General features: G+C 39.6%; 1 protein-coding gene across 2 annotated transcripts in view; it reads right to left on the reverse strand.

Annotated features, from left to right (window-relative positions):
• The window catches only part of LOC122561491 (serine/threonine-protein kinase 33-like), a 108077-nt gene that overhangs the window by 1887 nt on the left and 83046 nt on the right, over positions 1-23144 (reverse strand). For both annotated transcript variants that reach the window (XM_043713239.2, XM_043713238.2), the window contains exons 5-11: positions 21414-21552; positions 17337-17425; positions 12364-12457; positions 12181-12256; positions 10705-10817; positions 9302-9387; positions 5278-5472 (exon numbers count right to left, since the gene is read on the reverse strand). In XM_043713239.2, coding sequence (XP_043569174.1) covers positions 5278-5472; positions 9302-9387; positions 10705-10817; positions 12181-12256; positions 12364-12457; positions 17337-17425; positions 21414-21552 — 792 coding nt within the window. The remainder of the gene's footprint in view (positions 1-5277; positions 5473-9301; positions 9388-10704; positions 10818-12180; positions 12257-12363; positions 12458-17336; positions 17426-21413; positions 21553-23144) is intronic.

Genomic DNA, 23144 nt, shown 5'->3' on the forward strand with positions numbered 1-23144 from the left:
CACACAACCTCAAACCATGAGGGGCATAGACAAGGTGAGTAGCAAAGGTCTTTTCTGGCAAGTTCAAAACTAGTGGGTGTCATTTTAAGGTGAGAGGGGAAAGATTCAAAAGGGACCTGAGGGACAACCTTTTCAAATTGTTCGTAAGTGAAATGAACTGCTAGAGGAAAGGGTAGACGCAGGTACAGTTATAACGTTTAACAGACATTTGGACAAGTGCATGAATAGGAAAGGTTTAGAAGGATATGGGCCAAACACAGGCAAAAGTGGGACTAGTTTCATCGAATCCTACAGTATGGTAGCAGGCCATTTGGCCCATTGAGTCCACAATTACCCTCCAAAGAGCATCGCATGCAGATCCAACCCCATCCCTGTAACCCTGCATTTCACGTGGCTAACTCACCTCCCTGGACACTATAGGCAATTTAGCATGACCAATTTACCAAGCCTGCACATCTTTGGACTATGGGAGGAAAGCAGAGCACCCGGAGGAAACCCACGCAGATATGAGGAGAATGTGCAAACTCCACACAGACAGTCACCTGAGGGTGGAATCAAACCCAGGTCCGCATGAGGCAGCAGTGCTAACCACTGAGTCACCATGCCACCCAGTTTCATTTCGGAAACTTGGACAAGTTGGACTGAAGGGTCTGTTTCCATGCTGTATGACTCTATAACTGGTAAAGTTCATAAATTTCTCCTAACTTTTAAAAACAAAGTATGAAACGTATAGTACCAATACTTTGAGGATATTGTGTCAACCACCTCATGTAGGAGTGCAGTCATGAGGAGGCCTGATCGAATAGGTCTGTCAGTTTTCCATCTTTAAGGATGTCACTGGAGCTATATGGGTTTTTGCAACTGTCTGTCCCTAAGACTACTCAACTGCCAGCCCACTAAGTTTATTGAATTTGACCTCAAGACTTCCTGTTTCTGCATCCACTTCCATAACCTCTAGGTTAATTGGTTATCCAATATTAGCGAGCAATCTTGTTTAGAGACTGAATGCTTGGAAGCATCGCAGGCTGTAAATAAAGAAACAAAAGTTAGAGGTAAGATTGCCCCTCTACAGTCTCTGGCTTTGATTCAAGAAATAATATTCTTCAGAGGAAGGCATCCAAACAGTTATATTTATATATTGATCATCCACCAAGAAGTAGCGGTATTTACAATTCAATTTAACTTGCTGCTCCTACAAAGAGAACATGTTGAAATTAAATTGAAACAAAAGCAGACTCCACTCTAATTCTGTTCACTGCTTGAAAATTATAATGTTTAATTGATTTGATTTATTGTCACATGTACCTAAGTACAGTGAAAAGCTTTTGTTTGTGAGCAGTACAGGCATAGTAAGCAAGGACAGGCAGATCACAGGGTGGGAAAAAAAATCTGAACAAGGTAAGGCACACAGATTACACCACGCAGGATGTTCACGAGGCAAAATCACATTGACAAGATCAACATTATTTGAAGTTAGCTGGTCCATACAGCAGTCTAATAACGGCAGGAAGAAGCTATTCTTGAACCTGCTGGTGCATGTGTTCAACTTTCTGTATTTGTCTGATGGAAGAGGTTGTAGGAGAGCATTACCGGGTGGGATGGGTCTTTGATGATGTTGGCAGCCTTTCCGCAGCACTGAGAAGTGTAAATGGAGCCCATGGATGGGAGGTTAGCTTCTGTCATGGTCTGGTCTGTGCACACCACCTTTTGTGGTTACTGATGGTGCTGGGCAGAATAGTTGCCATACTAGGCCCTTATGGACACAGCCAGTATACTTTTAACCGTGTATCTGTAAAAGTGGTGAGGGTTCTTATGGACATGCTGAATTTTCTGAGCCACCTGAGGAAGAAGAGGCATTGTTGTGCCTTCTTGACCATCACATCTACATGGGAGGTCCATGTCAGGTTGTTGGTTATCATCACTCCCAGGAACTTGACACTGTCAACCTTCTTCACCTCAGCTCTGTTCATATAGATGAGAGCGTGTCCTCTTTCTTTTTTTCCCAAAGCCAATGATGAGTTCTTTAGTTTTGTCAACATTGAGAGAGAGAGATTGTTATCATTGCACCATGACACCAAGCTCTCTAGCTCCTTTTTGTATACTGACTCATTGTTATTTGCTATCCATCCTACCACAGTGGGATCATCATTGGCTTGGATATAAATAAGAAACTATAAATTAGAGCCAAAATGAAGTTGGAAGTAATGACAAAGGTTATAACCTTTTTAGAATGAAAGGTTTAACCATAATAAGCTATCTAGTAAAAGAAAAGCTCTTGTTGCTTGTATTAATTTTATTGATAGTTCCTTTCCTATCATTTCCCTCTGGTGGAAGAATACCAAATTGAGGTAGCACTGAGTAAACGAAGCAGGTATGCCTCGGAATAGTTGAAGGCAACCGAACCAGCTGGTTCCCCCTCAGTCATTTCGAGATTGGAGGAAGGTGTTCAGTTTCTCCTCTGTCCTTTCAATTGATTCTAAAGAAAGTTCAAAGTCACCTGACACCAGAACAAAGAATAAAGAAAATTTACATCCCAGGAACAGGCCCTTCAGTCCTCCAAGCCTGCGCTGATCCAAACCTACTATCTAAACCTGTCATCCAATTCCTAAGCATCTGTATCCCTCTGCTCCCCACTTACTCATGCATCTGTCCAGACGCATCTTAAATGAATCTACCGTGCCTGCCTCTACTACCTCTGCTGGCAACACATTCCAGACACCCACCACTCTCCGCGTAAAATACTTGCTGTGTGTATCTCCCTCAAACTTTTCACCTCTCACCTTGAAAACGTGACCCGTCATTATTGAATCCCTCCCCCCAGGAAAAAGGTTATCTCTATCTACCCTGTATATATCCTTCATGATTTTGTAGACCTCAGTCAGGTCCCCCTTCAATCTCCTTTTTTCTAATGAAAACAAACCTAACCTACTCAAACTCTCTTCACAGATAGCACCTTCCATACCAGGCAACATCCTCGTAAACCTTCTCTGCACCCTCTCCAAAGCGTCCACATCCCTTTGGTAATGTGGCGACCAGAACTGTACATAGTATTCTAAATGTGCCCAAACCAATGTCTTGTACAATTTTAACATGACCTGCCAGCTCTTATAATCAATACCCCGTCCAATGAAGGCAAGCATACCATATGCCTTCTTGACCACTCTATCCACCTGTGCAGCAACCTTCAGAGTACAATGGGCCTGCACTCTCAGATCCCTCTGCTCATCAACTTTTCTTAATGTTTTTCCGTTCACTGTATAATTCGCTACAGAATTAGACTTGCCAAAATGCATCATCTCACATTTGCCTGGATTGAATTTCATCTGCCTCTTCTTCATCCAACTCTCCAGTCTATCTATATTCTCCTGTATTCTTTGACAGTCCCCTATGCTTTCTGCTACTCCACTAATCTTTGTGTTATCTGCAAACTTGCTGATCATGCAAACAGTGCCCTCTTCCAGATCATTTATGTATATCACAAACAACAGTGGCCCCAATACTGATCCCTGTGGAACACCACTGGTCACCTTTCTCCATTTCGAGAAACTCCCTTCAACTACTACATTCTGTCTCCTGTTGTTCAACCAGTTCTTTATCCACCTAGCTAGAACATGCTGCACACCATGTGACTTCACTATCACTTTACTATGGGCAACCTTATCAAACGCCTTACTAAATTCCATGTGTATGACATCAACAACTCTTCCTTCCTTCCTTCCTATAACCAGGTTATAGTCCAACAGGTTCACTTGAAATCACAACTTTTGGTGCACTGCTCCTTCATTAGGTGAAGACTCCAAAAGCTTGTGATTTGAAATAAACCCGTTGGACTATAACCTGGTCGTGTGACTTCTGACTTTGTCCACCTCAGTCCAACACCAGCACCTCCACATCATGGATTCCAGAAAAGACAAACTATCATATCTAAAACCAAAGCTTCCTAGTTATATTATCACGTATTGATAATACAGAAATAATTGTTTGAGAGATTTTCTTTAGTCTAGATTGAAGTGTTTACTGTAAGTAGTAGAAAATGCACTGTAAGAGCAACCAAATGTAAAATGGTTGATCAAATCATAAGAGTTTCTAATCCAATTTTCACTGGATAACAAAAACAGGATGGCACAAAAAATGTTGTTGCCAAGTAATGTTAAATTTACATGCCTGGCTTTGTAAATGATTGGCTTTTTCTTTGCTAATTTTCAGCCTCTTTCACATCCTTCATCTCTCTGAATTGCTGGTCAGAATTTAGCTTGATGCTTGAAGTAGTTTCAGACACATGAACTGAAGCTACTGACATATCTGGCAGAACAATCAGTCCGACATCTCAGTTGCTAGCACTATTGCCTCATGAGTCATCAGATTGTGGGTTCAAGATGTACTGCAGTGATTTCAGCACAAAACACTAGCACTGTTGGGCAGTCTTTCAGATGAGATGTCAAACTAAGTCTTAGATGTGTGATGGATCAAAGTGACACAATGTTACTATTTCAGAGAAGATCAAGGTTCTTATTTTGCAATGTCTTAGCTACTAGTTATGCCTCAGTCACCATCCAATGAGCATTTTACTGCAGATGCTGGAAATTGTACTGAAAACAACAAATGCTGGAGATCGCAGCGAGACCCACAGCATCCATGGAGAGAGAGCAAGCTAACATTTTGAATCTACTCAATGTTAGCTTGCTCTCTCTCCGTGCTTGATGTTTGGGGAGCTTGCTGCTTATAAATTGGCTGCCACAGTTTTACATTATAATAGTGACTACAACTCAGTGTTGTGTGTAAAGTACGTTGGGATATCTTGAGATTACAAAAAGACTCAAATATAATATTTATGTGTGCACAAGTTTTTTTTCATCCAAGTGGTGTCAATTACAAATTGAAAAGCCGGTTTGCTGGTTTGCCATCACTCATTTTCTGCAAGGTAGAGAATAAGTTAAAATTACCTCCTCCTTTCTCTTATGGTAAATGCCTTCTACATCCAGATGTCTTAGTAATTATAAGCAAAACACTTCATAATTTTTAATAACTTTGTTATAAGATCTCTTGCAAACCTTCTCAAGCCCCTCCTCTTATCCACTGCCATTTACCTGCGCTATCTTCATATCTAGTCATTCACCTTGTTACTGTTTGGTGACATCATCTTAGATACAGAAACTCCCGTGTCAATAAACTTCCCATTTGCTCATTTACTGAGCAGCTACAAGGTGCTTCCTTGAGAATGTACAGCAGGGTTATGCAAACGGAAATGATATTTTTAACATTGTTAGAAAAAAATACCTTTGTAGTACGTGAAAGCGCTTTGCTGAAGTTGAGATCAGTCTTCATATCTGTTTCTGATTGGGCAAGGCCATCATCCTCATTCACCCCGTTCTCTTTTACCACTTCCTCCTCGTTGTCGCTATGGTTACCTAGTTTCCACTGTTTCATCATTTCCAACACATTTTTGGGTCGTTTGCTCTTACTAGTATCCCCCTGAAAACATGCAAAATTACGCATGAAGTGTCAAATGCCTTAATATGGCAGAGCTGTCAGCAGCTGATCAAAGATGGCGAGATGCGCTCCACAAGTCTACAACTAGTATTCCTCTTGTATCAACATTGATTATAAAAGTCGATTTGACACTCTACAGATTTCAAAGACCTTGCAGACTTGAAAGCAGCTGTGAATTATTAACAGCTGTTATGAGACACAGATATTTTCAACACAGAAGGAAGCCATTCAGCCCATTCTGTCCATTCTGGTGATAACTCTAATCCCACTTTTCCAGCTCTTAGAGGCCATGGTACAACAAGTGGAATATCTAAAATACTGCTGAAATATTGAGAGACTTACTGACTTCGCCACTCTTTCAGGCAATAATGTCCAGACTCCCGCCAACATCTGGCTAGAAAAGAAAATCTGTTCAACTCCTTTTACTTCTTAACTTAAATCTGCCTCCTAGTTATTGACCCTTCTACTAATGGACAAAATACCTTTCCATCCACCCTAGCAATGATCTTACACAGCCCTCTCAATGTCCCCCCCCCACTAAGGAGAACAACCCCAGCCTCTCCAATCTTTCTTCATAGCTGACTCTCCATCCTAGGCAACATCTCTTCTTCACCCTCCAGTTACAATCACATCCTTCCTATAATATCATGAGCAGAACAGCATGTAATTCTCCAGATGTGGCCTAACCGGCACTTTTTATAGTGTTCAGCATCACCTTGCTCCTCCTCACTGCTGTATTCTATGCCTCAGGCATTAAAGGTAATATCCCATATGCCGCCTTTAGTATCTTATCCACCCTATCCTGCTAACTTGGAGGATCTGTGGATATCTCTCTGATCTTCAATACTTGCCAGGGTCATATAATTCATAATGTGATCCCTTCCCTTATTAGACATGCCAACTGCAGTCCCTCACACTTTTCTGGGTTGAAGTCCATTCTCCATTGGTCTACCCAGCTGACCAGTCTGTTGAAATGCTCTTGTAGTGCACAGTTATACTCCTCACTATTCTTACCCTATTATTTTCATGTCACGCACACAGTTCTTCACCACACTCCTGTCATTTCATTCCAGATCATTAATGTGTACCATAATGGTCCCAGCACCAAGCCCTACAGAACTCCACTAGAAACAGATTTCCAGTTACAGAAACATCTCTCTACCATCACCCTCTGCTTCCTGCTTCTCAGCCAATTTTGTATCTAACATGCCACTTTTGTTGGATCCCTTGGGTTCTTACGTTCTTGACCAGTCTGTCATGAGGATCCTTAACAAAACTTTCACTAAAATCCATATAGACCACATCGAGTATGTTACCTACCCTCATACGCACTATTGACTAACTCCTCAAACATTTGTTTAGAGTTGTCAAAACGACCTACTTTTGCTGACTACTGCTGACTAATTTGTATCTTTTGTCTTTCCAACTGCAGATCTGTTCTATCCTGCAGATTACTTTCTAATGACTTTCCCATCAGTGTGGTTTACAGTGACTGCTATTGAATTTCCTGATCCAGCTCTCCCTCCCCTCTTTTAATAATGGACAATGCTAGCAGTCCTCCAGTCCTCTTACATCTCATCTGTAGCAAGGGAGGATTTGAAGTTTTTTTTTATTTCAAAAATATACTTTATTCACAAAAAAAAGCTTGGTCATAAACGCAGTTCGGTTCTATACAGTAGCATATCAAGAAAACAAACATTGGAATTTGATTCTATCCAAACAAACCAAAGACACCTCTTACTTGTACAAGACCATATTTACATGTGTTTGAGGCACTGTGGGGTTACTGAACAGACCCCCATTTAATTTCAGCAGGAGGATCTCGGACAATGTTCTTTCTCTGCTATGCCGTGGTGGCAGCTGCCCCAGGCTTGAATGCATCCCTCACCACATAGTCTTGAACCTTGCAATGTGCCAGCCTGCAACACTGGGTCAAGGTCAACTCCTTGTTCTGGAGGGCCAACAAATTTCAGCCAGACCAAGTTGCAAAGGCCTTGGATCTCCTCCCTCAGCAGCCTGGGATATATGTCATCTCGGCCTATAGATTTATCCACTGTTAAGGCAGCTGAACCCATTATACCCCTTCTCACTCTATGATAACTTCTAATATTTCACAGTCTTCCCCCTAATGTTTCTACCCGCACCTCCCTTTTCCAATGTAAAGTCTGACACAAGTATTCATTGAGGACTGTGCACATGTCTAATGTAAAACAATTCTTTGAAAACATTTAATGCTGTGGCTTAGCAGTTTGTCCAAATGGGTTTTTGTGATTTTAATTTACTTCAAAAGTTTTTGGGAGTTAATTAAACTGTTTTGTGGAAGATTCTGTGAGAATAAATGGTTTCCTCCCAGGCTATTTAATGGCAGGCTATTCCTCTGTACTGTTATATTCAATGGCATATTTGAATATATTTTTCTTGTTAAAATTACAATGCGCACTATCATCACTTTGGTCATCTTACTCACGATATGTTTGTCATTGTATAACTTAGGCAACATGTTCTGCACACCAAACTAATGAACCCGTTTCAAAATGGAATTGAACATAGTCCAGTTACAACATATCGGTGCAGTCTACTTCCATACACAACTGAAGTTATTCTCTCATAGAGGTATCTACGCATACAGAGATATTTACATGCACTGTTTCCCAAATTGCAGCCAAAACATACAAATATAGAAGAACATGAATGGACACCACACAACAATCAACAGACAGGAGTGTTCCCTCCCAGTTGGAAAACACTTCAGCAGTCCGGGACATTCGACCTCGGATCTTCGGGTGACCATCCTCCAAGGTGGACTTTGGGACAGGCAACAATGAAAAGTAGCCGAGCAGAGGTGGAGAGCCAAGTGTGGTACCCACGGGAATGGCCTCAACCAGTACCATGGGTTCATGTCACACTACAGGTGACCCTGTTGCACTATACACACACACACACATACAGTCCCTCTCATATGTTCTCACACACCCTCTCACAGACTTCTACCCCTTTACACTCACATTCACTCACAATAACACACTCTCAATAGACACTCAAACTTGCCCCACCCATGCACTCACACATACACGTACGTTTGTGGGGTGAATTTGGACTTGCAGAATTACATTTTACTTTGCTCAAAAATGCATGAATTAATGTAAGATTCTGTAAATCCGTTTTTTAGATTAGAATCATTCTGACCATTATGGCACAGACAGTCTCACACAGGGAAACTCACACCTTCAATGCACTATCTGGGCCGACATGACACCAATTGCTAAAGTTCATTTGAGAATGTAATTTTTTAAAAAGGTTTTGTGATTTACATATGAAAGAACTGAAACCAACAAGGTCATTCTAAAAGATTAAAAATCACACAACACCAGGTTATAGTCCAACAGGTTTAATTGGAAGCACACTAGCTTTCAATTAAACCTGTTGGACTATAACCTGGTGTTGTGTGATTTTTAACTTTGTACACCCCAGTCCAACACCGGCATCTCCGAATCATTCTAAAAGATGAAAGACTTAACAAACAGTCCAGGTCTTTTTCAATATATAATTTCAGTTACATTCACACTGTAAACGTTTGCTATAAATTCTATGTTTTACAATCTTATTCTCCACAACCACCTCCTGAAGGAGCAGCGCTCTGAAAGCTAGTGCTTCCAAATAAATCTGTTGGATTATAACCTGGTATCGTGTGAGTTTTAATTTAAGACTATTTTTAATGCATGAAATTTGATCATGAGTGAAATCTTTGCTTATTGGTGAAGATATACAGATAAGTCTAAATTTTCAAAGTATTTAATGAATAATTACTCACAGTTATCCAATGGTGATTTAGCAATTCACTGGCTGTCATTCTGTGAGCTGGATCCACTAACAGAAGGCCTTTCAATACTGAGCGAGCTGTTAAAATATATATATATAATATATAGAAAATACTAGTTAATATTTCCATTGTACAGTATTGCAACAGAAGACTTACTTAAGTTATCTCGAGAATGTGATTTGAAAGAAGTTCTGGGATTTACGTATTAATGAACTGAAACCTGCAACCTAGACTTACAATCTAGGTTTGTTCAATATATGGTATCAGTTGCATGCATGACACTGTGATCTTTTGCTATAAATTCCGTCTTATGACCCTGCTCCACAGCTACCTGACAAAGGAGTAGCACTCTAAAAGCTAGTACCTCCAAATAAACCTGTTGGACTATAACTTGGCGTTGTGTGGTTTTTAACTTTGTTCACTCTAGTATACTAATAGGATTCAGTTATGTGAAGCAGTTGAATTACAATAAAGAAATATTGTAGCTGAATGTTTGGTATCACATCTTCATTTAAACAATTGACTCATAGGAGACCCAGCCATAGAGCAGTGTTCCTTGCTGTGTAAATCATCACACTCATATTATAGTCAATAAATAGACTGACACTTAGCATGCTTAAGAAGCATGACACATTCAGTAACGTGTTCACATTTGAACGAGGGGGCTAGTACTTTCTATCCAATGACTCAGTGGTTTGCACTTCTGCCTCACAGCACCAGGGATCCAGATGCCATTCCAGCCTCAGGAGACTGTGGAGTTTGCACATTCTCCCCGTGTCTGTGTGGGTTTCCTCCGGGTGATCCGGTTTCTTCCCACAATCCAAAGATGTGCAGTTAGGTGAATTGGCCATACTAAATTGCCCATTGTGTTTGGGGATGTGTAGGTTAGGTGCTTTAACCAGGGATAAATATAGCATAATAGGATAGGGGAATGGGTCAGGGCGGGTTACTCTTCGGAGGGTTGGTGCAAACTTGTTGGGCCGAAGGGCCTGTTTCCACACTGTAGGGATTCTGTGACAAAGATAGAATTTGTGAAGGTGATGATCATAACCAGGTAGAGGAAGACCAAAAGAAAACTTTCTGAATTTAATATAGTTCTTAATCAGACTCACCTCTTCTCAAGACATGTAGCAAGTTTTGTACTTGAATTGTGTGGTGATACAAGGTAATGAGCTAACCAAAGATGTTGATGTTTGCAGGTACCTTTGAATTTCTTACATACCCCTGACAATTTTTAAAAAACTAATAAATTATCAAACTAAATTTCAACCAAAATTTCAACAAAAACAGGATACTTTATCAAAACATTAGGAAAATTCAGACAGGGTATTCAATCATTCCTTCTTTTGTCACATTGAGCATATGTGCATTGCCACTGTACTTAAGGATCTTACCGCTCTCACTAATAGACTTCAGAGATGAATGAGAAAAATCTAGCTCCCCTTTTGTGATCTCCTCATACAATTTTTCTGAAGTTGTAGCTGTAAAAGGAGCTTGACCACATAGCCTGTAAGACAAAACAAAAGTGAAACATCATCCTTAGCTTTTCAGTTTGCTCAGAACCATGCATTAATGCAGAGACTATTTGGACATTTCTGTTTTCGATGAATATGTATAATCATCTTCCCTTGGGGTATTAGCTCTGGGAAGACAAACCTGGCAATGGAATATTGATAATTATCAACTGCAAATTTCCAAAGTGCTGCTGTTGATGGACAAACCAGCAGTGGATTGTTTGAAAATTACGAAGCTCGCTGTTTTCCTGGTGCAAAGCCTTATCTTGTGATTACTCAGGAATTAAAAGTCTTTGGGGATGGCAATTGCTAAGACTAATTGGGCACTTATTATTACATTGAATTTTAAAGCACAGTAATAGGCCAACTGAGCAATTCAAAGTTCCTGCCCTCCAAGGATCTCCTACCATCTTACTTCATCCAACCAAAATAGTATTTCTTTAATCCACATGTAATTATCTATCTTTCCTTTAATTGCATCTGTTATTCATCTCAATAACTTCATTTGAGAGCAAGTCCCTGGTTCTCACCAGTCTTCAGTTTTATTGGATTTATTAGGGATTCCCTTATGATCATGGCCTTTTGTTTTGAACTTGCTCATAGGTGGAACCACCTTCTCAACATTTACCTTTTAATCCTGAGTGGCTTTATTTGGATCGATTTACTTATAAAGCCACACAGCAAGGAAACAAACCCTTCAGTCCAATCAGTCCAACAATCTAAATTAAACTGGTCCCACCTGCCTGCTCCTGACCAATATCCCTCCAAACCTTTCCTATTCATGTACTTATCCAAATGTCTTTTAAAAGTTGTAATTGTGCTATTATCCAGTACTACCTCAGGAAGTCCATTCCATACGTGAACCACCCCCTGTATAAAAAAAATGCCCCTCATGCCTTTTTTGAATCTCTCTCCTCTCACCTTAAAAATGTGCTCCCTCATCTTGAAATCCCCTAACCTTGGGAAGAGACAGCTACCATTAACTCTATGTAAACCTGTCATTATTTTATAAACTTTTATAAGGGCTCCTCTCAATGTTTTATGCTCTTGTGAAAAAAAGTCCCAGCCTAACCTCCTTTAGAGTCTACTGTGACACCAATTTGGTATAATCCGCAAACTTACTAACCATGCCCTTCTGTATTCTCATCAAAATCATTTTTATCAATGACAAAACAAGGAGGACCCAGAACCTGTGGAACACTGCTGATAGTCTTCCAGTCTGAAAGACAACCCTCCACTACCACTCTCTGTCTCCTGCCATTAAGCCAATTATGCATATGTATAAGAATGCCCATAGGTTTTCACAGGAAGAAAGACAGTTAGAAAATCCTAAAAATAAATGGAATGAGTACATACAAGATATACATAATGATTCCAATGCTCCAGAGGTCGCACTGCTGGCTGTAGTCATAGTTATTGATTATCTCTGGGGCTGTCAAATAATGAGAAAAGTATTAGAAATGTAATTAGAGAACATAGGTTCTACTTTACAATTTCCTTTTCCATTACATAACCTGGAGCAAATTATGCACTGCTTACCCATGTATAAAGGTGTACCACATGCGTCCTGTAACATCGATTCACTGCCAACACCAGCACCATCCTTTAATACAGACAAGCCAAAGTCCGTCACCTGTGAACAGAGAAGCAAATGTTTTTTTTTCAATAACAGCATGTTCTCCTCTTCCTAAAGGCAGAAACTCATCAAAGAGAAAGTGGCCTCCAGTCCTTCTCCTACTTCATCCTGGGGGAATTCAGCTCCAGTGCCTCTAATGGCTCATTCTGGCCAATAGCACTATAAGCCTTCTTCACATGAGAGGAAGGGAAATGAGTATCAGAAGACCACTTCACTATTGAATTTAATCATGTCATTACTTAAATCTGCCATCCATAGTTACCAACAAAGGGGAAACATTCCATCAGCAATGATCAGAATGGGAACGGAGAAAAGCTGAAAGTGCTGGAGAAACTCAGGAGGTCTGGCAGCATATGTGGAGTGAAAACCAGAGTTTAACTTTTCAAGACCCGTGACCCAGAAATTAAAACTTTGTTTTTCTCTCCACAGACCTGCTGAGTTTCTCCAGCACTTTTTGGGTTTTTTTGTGTATCTCCAGTGTCTGCAGTTTTCTTTTTAAAATGTACTTCACGATCAGAATTGGAATGACTGGCTAATATTTACAGCATTATCAAGGAATGTTAAGGTTAAATGAGCTATTTAAAAGAATGGTTGTGCAAAAAGTAAGATGAAGACTTTTTAAGCCAAAAAATCATGTCTTAATGTCGTCCAGCTGCCTTAAAGGTATACTGCCTTTCTGAGGTCGGGGGCAATAATACACCATCCCTCTTTATGCTTTGAAGAACAGGAAACCTGTTCTGATTTTTAAAAACCCTGAACGAACTGTGGATGCTGGAAATCTGAAACAAAAACAGAAATTGCTGGAAAAACTCAACAGGTCTGGCAGCATCTGTGGGGAGAAAACAGAATGAACATTTCAAGTCCAGTGACCCTTCTGAAGAAACGTCTGTGTCATGCTTATGTTTTGTGTTCTGGAGAACTGTGATATAATTTGGAATACAGACCAAAGTTGGTAGATACTTGGTGATGTAATCCATATGCTTTTGGAATATATCCTCACAGCTAATCCAAATGGTAACCTGTGAAAACGATATCTATAGAAGTGTGTTCTAAAAGTTGTCTCTCCCAATGACTGAGGAAAGACGTATGAACCAATACCCTGACATCCAGCTTGGAAAAATGTTTGCTTCTGAGAACTTGGGATTAAACTTTTCCAGGTTAGGAATGTTGGTTAGATATCTTTTTAGTTCAATGTTCAGTTGCCTTGAATCTAAATATACTCATATAGTGTCATCTTTCTTCAAAACAAAAGTAAATCATTGCACCAATCAATTAGTGCTCAACTTTGCAACTGATGTTACTTTGTACCATTCCGACCTTGAGTGCACTTATGAGGAGGGTTGATGTTTGGCTGTGCATCTTTCCGATGTTGCACCGTATCACTTTAAAGTTTAAAGATGTTTTAAAGTTCCCAATAGAACCAAAGGGTAGAGTTTAGTCAAGTCAAGGATCGGTTTGATACTACAGTCTGGAATCTTTGGTGTAGGAATTGATGAGTTCATTAGCCTGATTATAATATATTTATCCATGTATGCAGCTAGAATGATAAAAGAAGATCCTGTTGTATCAATGATGTAAAACATTTCTCATGTCTATCATAAGGAAATGTATTGACATTTAATATGCCAATGCAGGAGATGCCAGTCCCATTACAAGCTGTTAACTCATCAAGTGTGGACTGCTTCACGCTCTACCAGTTTCTTGAGTACATTTCATGAAAAATGCATAAAGGGATGATATTTGCATTTGCACCAGTGTCAATTTTGGCATATAGCTCACATTGCATATTTCTTTTGGCATATACCACTTGGATGGAGTTAAAGACTTTATCTTTTTTTGATAGTATCCATGTGGTGTGTCAGATTGAGCACATGTACTGGATCATTACCATTAGCTCTTGGAATTGCTTGCATGCCATGAACAAAAGTTTGGAAATGTCTTTGACATATTCCCTTTGTTGGTTTGTCTTCACATGTTCAAGTGCAGTGAAGTGTTGCAATTTGGGTTTCTCCCAGTACTTGGACTTCTTGTAAATCTCAGCTCACTTCATGTGGAATGCCGGGCAATGTTTTGGTGGGTAAAACAGCCCACATCTCTTCCAGGATTTGGCTGTTTTGCTGAACCTATTGACAGCTGCAATTGCATTGTAGACTGGGAGACCTGTGGATGTTGCTGTCCTGCTACATTCACTTTGAGCCTGCATTCTTCTTCTTGTGTCAAAGTAATAACTTTTAACTTTGCAAAGCACTACCTTTCAGAAAGATTTGATAGGGTCAGAGGCAGTGACCATTCCATAAGCCTTTCAGTTATGTTAGCTTTGGTGAATCAATATCTGTCTATGAATTGGTTGATTGTTTCATTGGCTGCTGGCAATATAATATGGATACAAGCTTATGTACCCTGAAGTTGGTTTGGATCTAAAGCTGGCCTTCTAAAAATTAGGAAATTTGCAGTTATTACAAAAATATCAGGGCTTTTCATTTTGCTCGTCCTTCATTTTCCAAAATGATAAGAGGTTTCACTGCCTTTGTTTAATGGCTCTTGTCTATGGAGATTTATTCTTTCTTTGAATAACTGAAGTTCTGACAGAATGTCACTGGAGTACCAATCCACAATCAGATATTTGCTTTCTATTCTTACTGTGCAGCTTTTGCTCTTTAAGAATGCCAGTACACACAGAATCTGCAGTGAGTGTAATGATATTCTTAGAGCTATAGAGTCGTTGAGTCATACAGCAAGTCATACAGTCATTCAGTCCAACCAGCCCCTGCCGAACATAATCCAAAACTAAACCAATCCCACCTGCCTGCTCCTGGCTCATATCCCTCCAAATCTTTCCCATTCATGTACTTACCGAAGCGTCTTTTTTAAGTTGTAACTGTGCCCACATCCATGACTTCCTCAGGATGTTCATTCCACATGCGAACCATGCTCTGTTTAAAAAATTTGTCCCTCATGCCTTTTTTAAATCTCAACCCTCTCACTTTAAAAATGTGCCCCTTCATCTTGAAATCCCCTCATCCTAGGGAAAGACACCTCCCATTTACCCTATCTTTACCCCTCATGATTTTATAAACCTCTACAAAGTCACATTTCAACCTACACTCCAGTGAAAAAGGTCCCAGCCTATTCAGCCTATCTTTATAATTCAAACCTTCCTCTTCTCTCCTTGTTGCTGATTTCTTTTGTTTTTATGTTGAAAGAAATAGCTGGGCAGTGCCTGGATGTTGCTTTGGTGCTGAACAAGTATTGGTGTGATATAATGCATGCTTTTTTTAAAACTTTTTGCCATTTCCAAAACTACAATGTGGTGGAATCAACTGACAGCTAGGTACAGATAAGTTTTAGCAATATATAGAATTTTTTTTCTAATGTTTTGGTTGAACTTCATTCTAGAACCTTATTTTAAAAAACACTGGCAAGCTGTGGCCTCACATTTTTTCTTAAAAGAGAGAGAGCATATTCACAACTATTCCTCTGCTATCATGAGCACATTTTAGTACAGTTGTCATCGTCTGCATTGATAGTTAGATATGAATCACAGCTTTGAACTCAGATGATTGGTGACAGTTAACTAAATAATTCTCACAACCGCCATTACTATTATCACCCTCTCGTCTTCAGTACTGACTTATGACTAGTTTCTCGTGCTCACTTGCTATCAGCATTTTGTGATGCTCACTTGCTGCGATCAATTGATGTTCTTTTCTATTTGTTAGCCTGTGCAACGTATACTATAGACACCTGTGTCCTTATTGAGACAGTTATCTGGAAATTAATTAACAACAAGCTATGTACACTGATATGACAGCTCAGATTTGTATATTGTCCAAGTTATATCTTTACTTATATCATTAGTACATTACATATTCAGTTACTGGATGGCTAGCTGACTGACTGTACAGACAGTGAGACCTTTCATTCTACAGAGTCACATATTGTGATATAATCTAGCTGCCTTTTTAAGATTTGTTAAATAACTGGGAGCATGGATTTAACGTTGTTAAATTTGAACCCAAATTCCCAGAACATTACCCGGGTCTCCAGATTGGCAATGGTGGAAATGTGTTGCTGGAGAAGCGCAGCAGGTCAGGCAGCATCTAGGGAACAGGAGAATCGACGTTTCGGGCATTAGCCCTTCTTCAGGAATGGCAGATTGGCAGTCCAGTGATAATATCACAAAGCCATTGCTTCCACCTAAACATTTTAAGAGTTCAATTTTGGACATTTGCCTATGTCATGGAACAGGGCATAGCTATGGTATTGGTTTACAATGTGTAACCTTAGTCTCACTCTGGACCTGTATTTGCATCCAGTGATGTTCTAGAACAGAGAGTTTCAGTCTTCATAAGTCACTAATCGCAAAGTGATTATTGACGAAATTATATTCAACTGAAAGCTTTATTAGTTCATAGATACTCAAAGGAAATTGCTATCCTTACTTGGTCTGGACTACTTGTGATTCCAGACCCGCAGCAATGTGATTGACTCTTCACTGACCTCTGGGCAAAAAGTGCTGGCCTAGCCAGGGACACCCCTATCCCATGAATGAATAAAAAATTTTGGAAAAAAGATTCCAGATTCCACTGGAAGAGAATATGAATTTCAATGAGGCAATGTGTTCTATGTAAAGATGAAAATATCAAAGTGAGTTTAAAGAGCTTACCTTTTCTAAATTTTTGGCTTCTACATATGCACTACCAATGCCCTGTACTTGCAATAAAATGCAACTTGTGGATCAGGTCAAGACTTGATACTCATTGATCATTTTTCATAGTTGACCGAGAATTATTACAATATTACAAGGTAACATACAACCTGATGATTCCAATTTTTAATGAATGAAACCAGGGGGTGCATCATTGGTAAAACTTACTTTGATATTAAGTTTTAGTTCTTCATCATCTGCATTATTATTACTTTTTACCAGGATGTTTTCCAGCTTCAGATCTCTGTGAATAATATCTTAAAAAGAAGAGATTTGATTAAAAGAAGAACCGAGTTGATCTAATATAATTTTCACAGCTTTCACGTCAATATGGCTATATTTAATCAGAAAAGTCAGGCTGTCCGGTTTGGGATCGTAAGGTCCACTGCTGAAAGCCCAGATAAATCAATTGTATTTTCATTTGCTGGTGTTCATTCCATAACTCAGTAGGGAGTAACTGCTGATAGGTAGACATCAAAGGAACTTATAACTGGACAATATCCCCTGAGTGCTACTTCCCATTGGGAAAATGGATTCATCCTTAATGTTTTAGTTTCAAAACTTTGCTGGTCTGGTTTGTTTGAGATTCCTGAGCTTGGAGTCTTGAATGGCAGCTGTTCATTTTCTTCAAAGCTTCTGTTGACAGTTCCTTGGATTTAGTGCCATCGCTGTAGGCCAGTCTCAAGCCCATCACCTTCTGGTCATGCTACCCGATGTCAACCAATCTGATCGTATAACACAAGGGGGCAGAGAATGTACACAACCCTCTCATCACATAAGCAGGACATTTCAGTCTAGTGTTCCCTCTGAGCTGAACTGATATTTTTTAACCTAAGATTGGCCAAACCAGAGCAAATCAAAATCAAGAAATTTCAAGTGGAAATTCCTTGCAGTGTAAATTGAATAGTGATGATTGATTGTACTAGTCTGAAAAAAACACATGACTGGAAACCAGTCAAAGCACTAGTCACATTCCTAAACTACATTAATCACATGATGAATTCCCTACTTATTGTGCTCACTGTACACATTCAAAAGGTTTAATTTTTATTTTAATATCTACATTTAGATTTAGATTAGATTACAGTGTGGAAACAGGCCCTTCGGCCCAACAAGTCCACACCGACCCACCGAAGTGAAACCCACCCATACCCCTACATTTATCCCTTACCTAACACTACAGGCAATTTAGTATGGCCAATTCACCTGACCCTGCACATCTTTGGATGGTGGGAGGAAACCGGAGCACCCGGAGGAAACCCATGCAGACACGGGGAGAACGTGCAAACTCCACACAGTCAGTCGCCTGAGGCAGGAATTGAACCCGGGTCTCTGGCGCTGTGAGGCAGCAGTGCTAACCACTGTGCCACCGTGCCGCCCACATATTTTTATTGAATTGCAAGGGGGCTAATAGATGTGTTTTAGTAGCTTGGGACTTCTTTATTTCAATTTACTAAGAAATTTTTACACCAATGTAATTAACAAATTTTAAAGTTTTTATAAGTAACTTTCAGTTATTTAAAATCAGGTTACTCACAATTGCTGAACTAGACACTTTGCTTGTAAATGTTTTTATTTGTGACAACAGCATAAATAATGGGAAGACTGTTTCCAATGTTTGTCATTGTTTTCATTTTTTTCAAACTCTGTCTCTGAGCCTCCATCTCTTTCGAGCAGCTCAGTGATAACTCCACCCCTTTCCTGACAACCATCTGAGACCAGTCCAGACTGCTTGCAAACTTAATATCACATGTGACCCTGTCATAAGCTTCTCTTCATGCATTTCCCCTGTCACTAAGTTTGCCAATTTCCACTTCTGCAGTATCATCTGACTTTGGTTTGGCCTCAGTTTATCTGCTGCTCATACCCTCATTCATACCTTAGTTACCTCTGGACATGACTATTCCTGCACATTTGTGGCTGTTCTCCCACATCCTACTCTCTGTAAATTTGAGTTCAATCAACTCTGCAGATGTGTCCCAATTTGCTCTAGGTCTCATTCACCCATCACCTCTGTGAGCTTCGACCAACACTGGTTTCCACTCATGTGATGTCTTGATGTTTAAAATATTTTCAAGTCCCTGGATAACCTCATCCCTCCAAGATCTGTCATCACCTCCAGTCTTCCAACTCTCCAAGACATCAGGCTAGTTGATTCAGCCAACTCTGGCCTCTAGAACATTCTTGGTGGTTATTCCTTCAGTAATCTGGGCCTAAAGTCCTGAATTCCTTCTCTACTTCTCTAGCTCTCTTTAAGACACTTATTAAAAATAGCCCTTCTGACCAAACATTTTGGGCATCTGCCTGATTACCAATTTGTTTTCTATCTCTCTGGTGAAATGTTTTGGGTAGGGTAATGCACTATACAATTGGTCAGTGTGTTTTCAGCTCTCTTCATAAAACTATACTACGATCACTCTTTAAATACAGGGAGGAGCAATTGTTTAACAATTTATAATCTAAAATGCTGCCTGATTTACCATAGGGGCTCATGAAATATTTGAATTTTGGAAACATCTAAGTGAACTTGGGCAAAGTCAAACGAAAATCTTTCCAACTGCTCATGTAATTTGCACACAGAGCACCGATTGTACCTAAAGTAGCACCTCATAGTCTGATTCTTCCCAATATGCTGTCATGTATTATTCCTGCTTTTCATTTGGTAGACAGCTTGCACTTTATTTCAATGAGGTCAGAATGAAGTATTAAGCTGCACTATTTCTCAAGTAGTCAGAGAACATTTGGAACAACAGTTAAAAGTGGATTTGCCTAATTGGATCACACAGTTTCTTTTCAAATAATAATACAATATAATTAATGATCATCTGAGGCTGGTATACAATAGGTGTGATGTGCTCATTGATTACGGAGGCAGTATTATGGATTACTCATTGTTTCTGATCTTTGGGGAAACACGTCAATGTCTCGTCACTCATTCGTATTTTCACCACCTTTTGTTTTAGTACTTTTTTTTGATATCTACTAACTTAAGAGAATGTCCCTTGATTTCTTTGGTACGATGGCACAGTGCTTGTATTACTGGAAAGGAGTCCTGAGTGCTAGTCTATTAAAGTTGAGAAATTAGTTCAAATCCTAACAATGCAGCTGAGGAATTTAAACTCGTAGTTTATTAATCAAATAAACAAAATGTTGATATCAGTTGATGGACACCAAGCAACAACTGAATTGTCATAAAAAAAAACATGCTTTAGACAAGGAAACCTCTCTGTACTCACTTTGGTCAAAATAAACTCCAGACCTTCTGCAATGTGATTATCTCTTGACTACCCTCCAAAATGGTGTAGCAAGTTACTCACATGTAACAAAATCACATTGAAAATCTGTAATCCACTTAATCTGCTTTGGTTCAAGTAGGCAGCTCATCACACCTTCTCAAGGACAATTAAAGGATGAACAATAAATGCTGGGTTTGCCAATAATCCCCACATGTCATGAATGATTTTTTTTTAGAATGTCTAACATTTAACTGTTATTGTTTCTGAAGCATTTATACAGAGTATTGATTTATTTGGGTCTCTAAATATGACATGCATAAATCCCAAATTTGAACATGAAGGTATGTTAGTATTGGGAGCTGGAGATGCATACAAATTACCAGGAAGATGGATTTTAACATTACAGCAAGTTACATGGATCATTTAATATGGTCCAGGAGGACAAAATGTTTTTCTAAACTCCATCTGAGCTGATCCCAATTGTTTACAAAGAGTGATGTTGCAAAGCTTTGCTTGATTTAACATTCCAATTCAGAAAATAATAACTTCAAAATGTCACAGTTGATTATGTGTGAGAGTCTCTGGAATGGGCTTGAACCCGTGACTCTCTGATTTGGGCAGTCATTCTATCATATATGGGCCAGACATGTATTGGCTCCAGGGATTCAATGGCTAATTCCTGTTCCTTGATTACTAACTCAAGGATATATTGAACACGTGAGATATGTCACAATGTTGGCATAAGTTTGCATGGTAGATTGAGTTGGAAATTAATGCAACATTTTGTAACAAACATATACAACATACACCTTAATAATGACTCAAGATGTGTACTAAATGAATTGACTGTCACATTGTTTAATTGTCACATTTCCTATCTGATATTTCTAATAGGAGGCACAAATAAGGAACTTGTGTTTGACCAGTTGTAGATAACCAGTATAAATGAATAGAACAGTAAGTATTAGCTACAATGCAATATCCATTAATGTAACACAGGGCATCTTACCGTTCTTGTGGAGGTAAAAGATAGCACTGGCCAAGCTGGATATGATGTGTTTTGTTTCAGACTCACTCAGATGGCCTTTCTCTTCCAGAATGCCCTTCAGCTCCCCAAGCTCACAGAATTCAATGACAAGGTAGACTTTCTAAATCAGACAGGAGAATTGGAGAAGAACAGTAGGCCTTTGGTTAACAGTTGTATTTGTAGAGTCACAGAGCCGATAAAGTCACACATTTTGATGTCACCTAGTGAATGTGCAGAATGTGAAACAATCCTCTCAGTGAGTGAGTCAGAAAGACAATTGACTATCTTTTATACACTGCCAGAAGTAGTTTCACTTGGGAAGCTTCCACCAGCACAGACAGGAGATATTAACTCATTGGGTAGGATTGGATTCTAACCCAGGAGTTGATTCTCTAAAGCAAGGCATGTAATGGATGGTGGGTTCATGAGTGAAGCAGCAAATTACAAACCGTTTCTTAAATCTACTACATTATAAAAAGAGTGGATCGACTCTGCCACCGTTGCATGCATTATTTTAAAGATCATTACCTTTCAAGTCACATTTTCATCACTAACACTACGGGGTGGGTAGATAACCCATTCCAAGGTATTTGTCCAAATGGAGCTTGCATTAATCAGCTGAGTGAAAGGAGGGTTGGTTCAGTCAGTGACTCAGTCACCCTTCTTCCCTCTGCTCACTACCCTCCCTGGCTAACACAGGTGAGAACAGCAACCATCAGAAATCAGAAATCTCCAAATCATCAGAAATCAAGTGCTTGTTGCATGTTATTGTGATGGTGGATCACACCAACTCCATTGTGTTTTACCGCTGCTACATAAAATTATATCTATCTGACACCATGATAAAGACAGGGCCAAAATCACCAGTTGAAAAGTGTGGCACCAGAAAAGCACAGCAGGTCAGGCAGCATCAGGGGAGCAGGAGAGTTAAAGGTTTGGGCGTAAGCCACACTTTTCAACTCCGACTCTACAGCATCTACAGTCCTCACTTTCTCCCAATATCTCCAGTTGCTGATATTACATCCTAGAACCCTTCTTCCTTGTTGGAAGATCGAATGGAAACAGTCATGTGAAATTCACTTAATTTTCTACTCATGACTCCGAATAGCAAGGCAGGAAAATATAGAAACTTAGAAAATCAGAGCAGGAGTGGGCCATTTGGATCTTGATTCATCCACCATTCAATACAATCATGGCGGATCATCCAAATCAGTACCATCTTACTGCTGTCTCCACAAAACCATTGATTTCTTTAGCCTTAAGCCTTATATCTAACTCCCTCTTGAACACATTCAATGTTTTGGCCTCAACCATTTTGTATGGCAGAGAACTCTGCAGGCTCACCATGCCCTGAGTGAAGGAATTTCTCCTCATCTAAATCCTAAAGGGCATACCCCGTATCTTTAGAGTGTGACCCATGGTTCTGGACTCAGTGATTATCGGGAATATCCTTCCTGCATTAACACTGCTAATCTTGTTAGAATTTTATAGGTTTCTAGGAGGTTCCTTCCTCATTCTTCGGAACTCCAGTGAATATAGTTCTATCCAATCTTTTCTCTCTACATGTGTCAATCCTGCAATCTGAGGAATCAGTCTGATAATTCTGGAGGACAGAATGGATGCATGTAGCATTACCTCATTGATGCAGAAGCCAGCCATGCCCTTGAGCCTAACATTCAAAACACTCTCATCTCATCCAGTGAATTGTGTGAC

The sequence above is a fragment of the Chiloscyllium plagiosum genome, unplaced genomic scaffold (genome assembly GCF_037043375.1).
Source record: "Chiloscyllium plagiosum isolate Xiang-an unplaced genomic scaffold, Cpla_swu_hap1 HiC_scaffold_23, whole genome shotgun sequence".
Lineage (NCBI taxonomy): Eukaryota > Metazoa > Chordata > Chondrichthyes > Orectolobiformes > Hemiscylliidae > Chiloscyllium > Chiloscyllium plagiosum.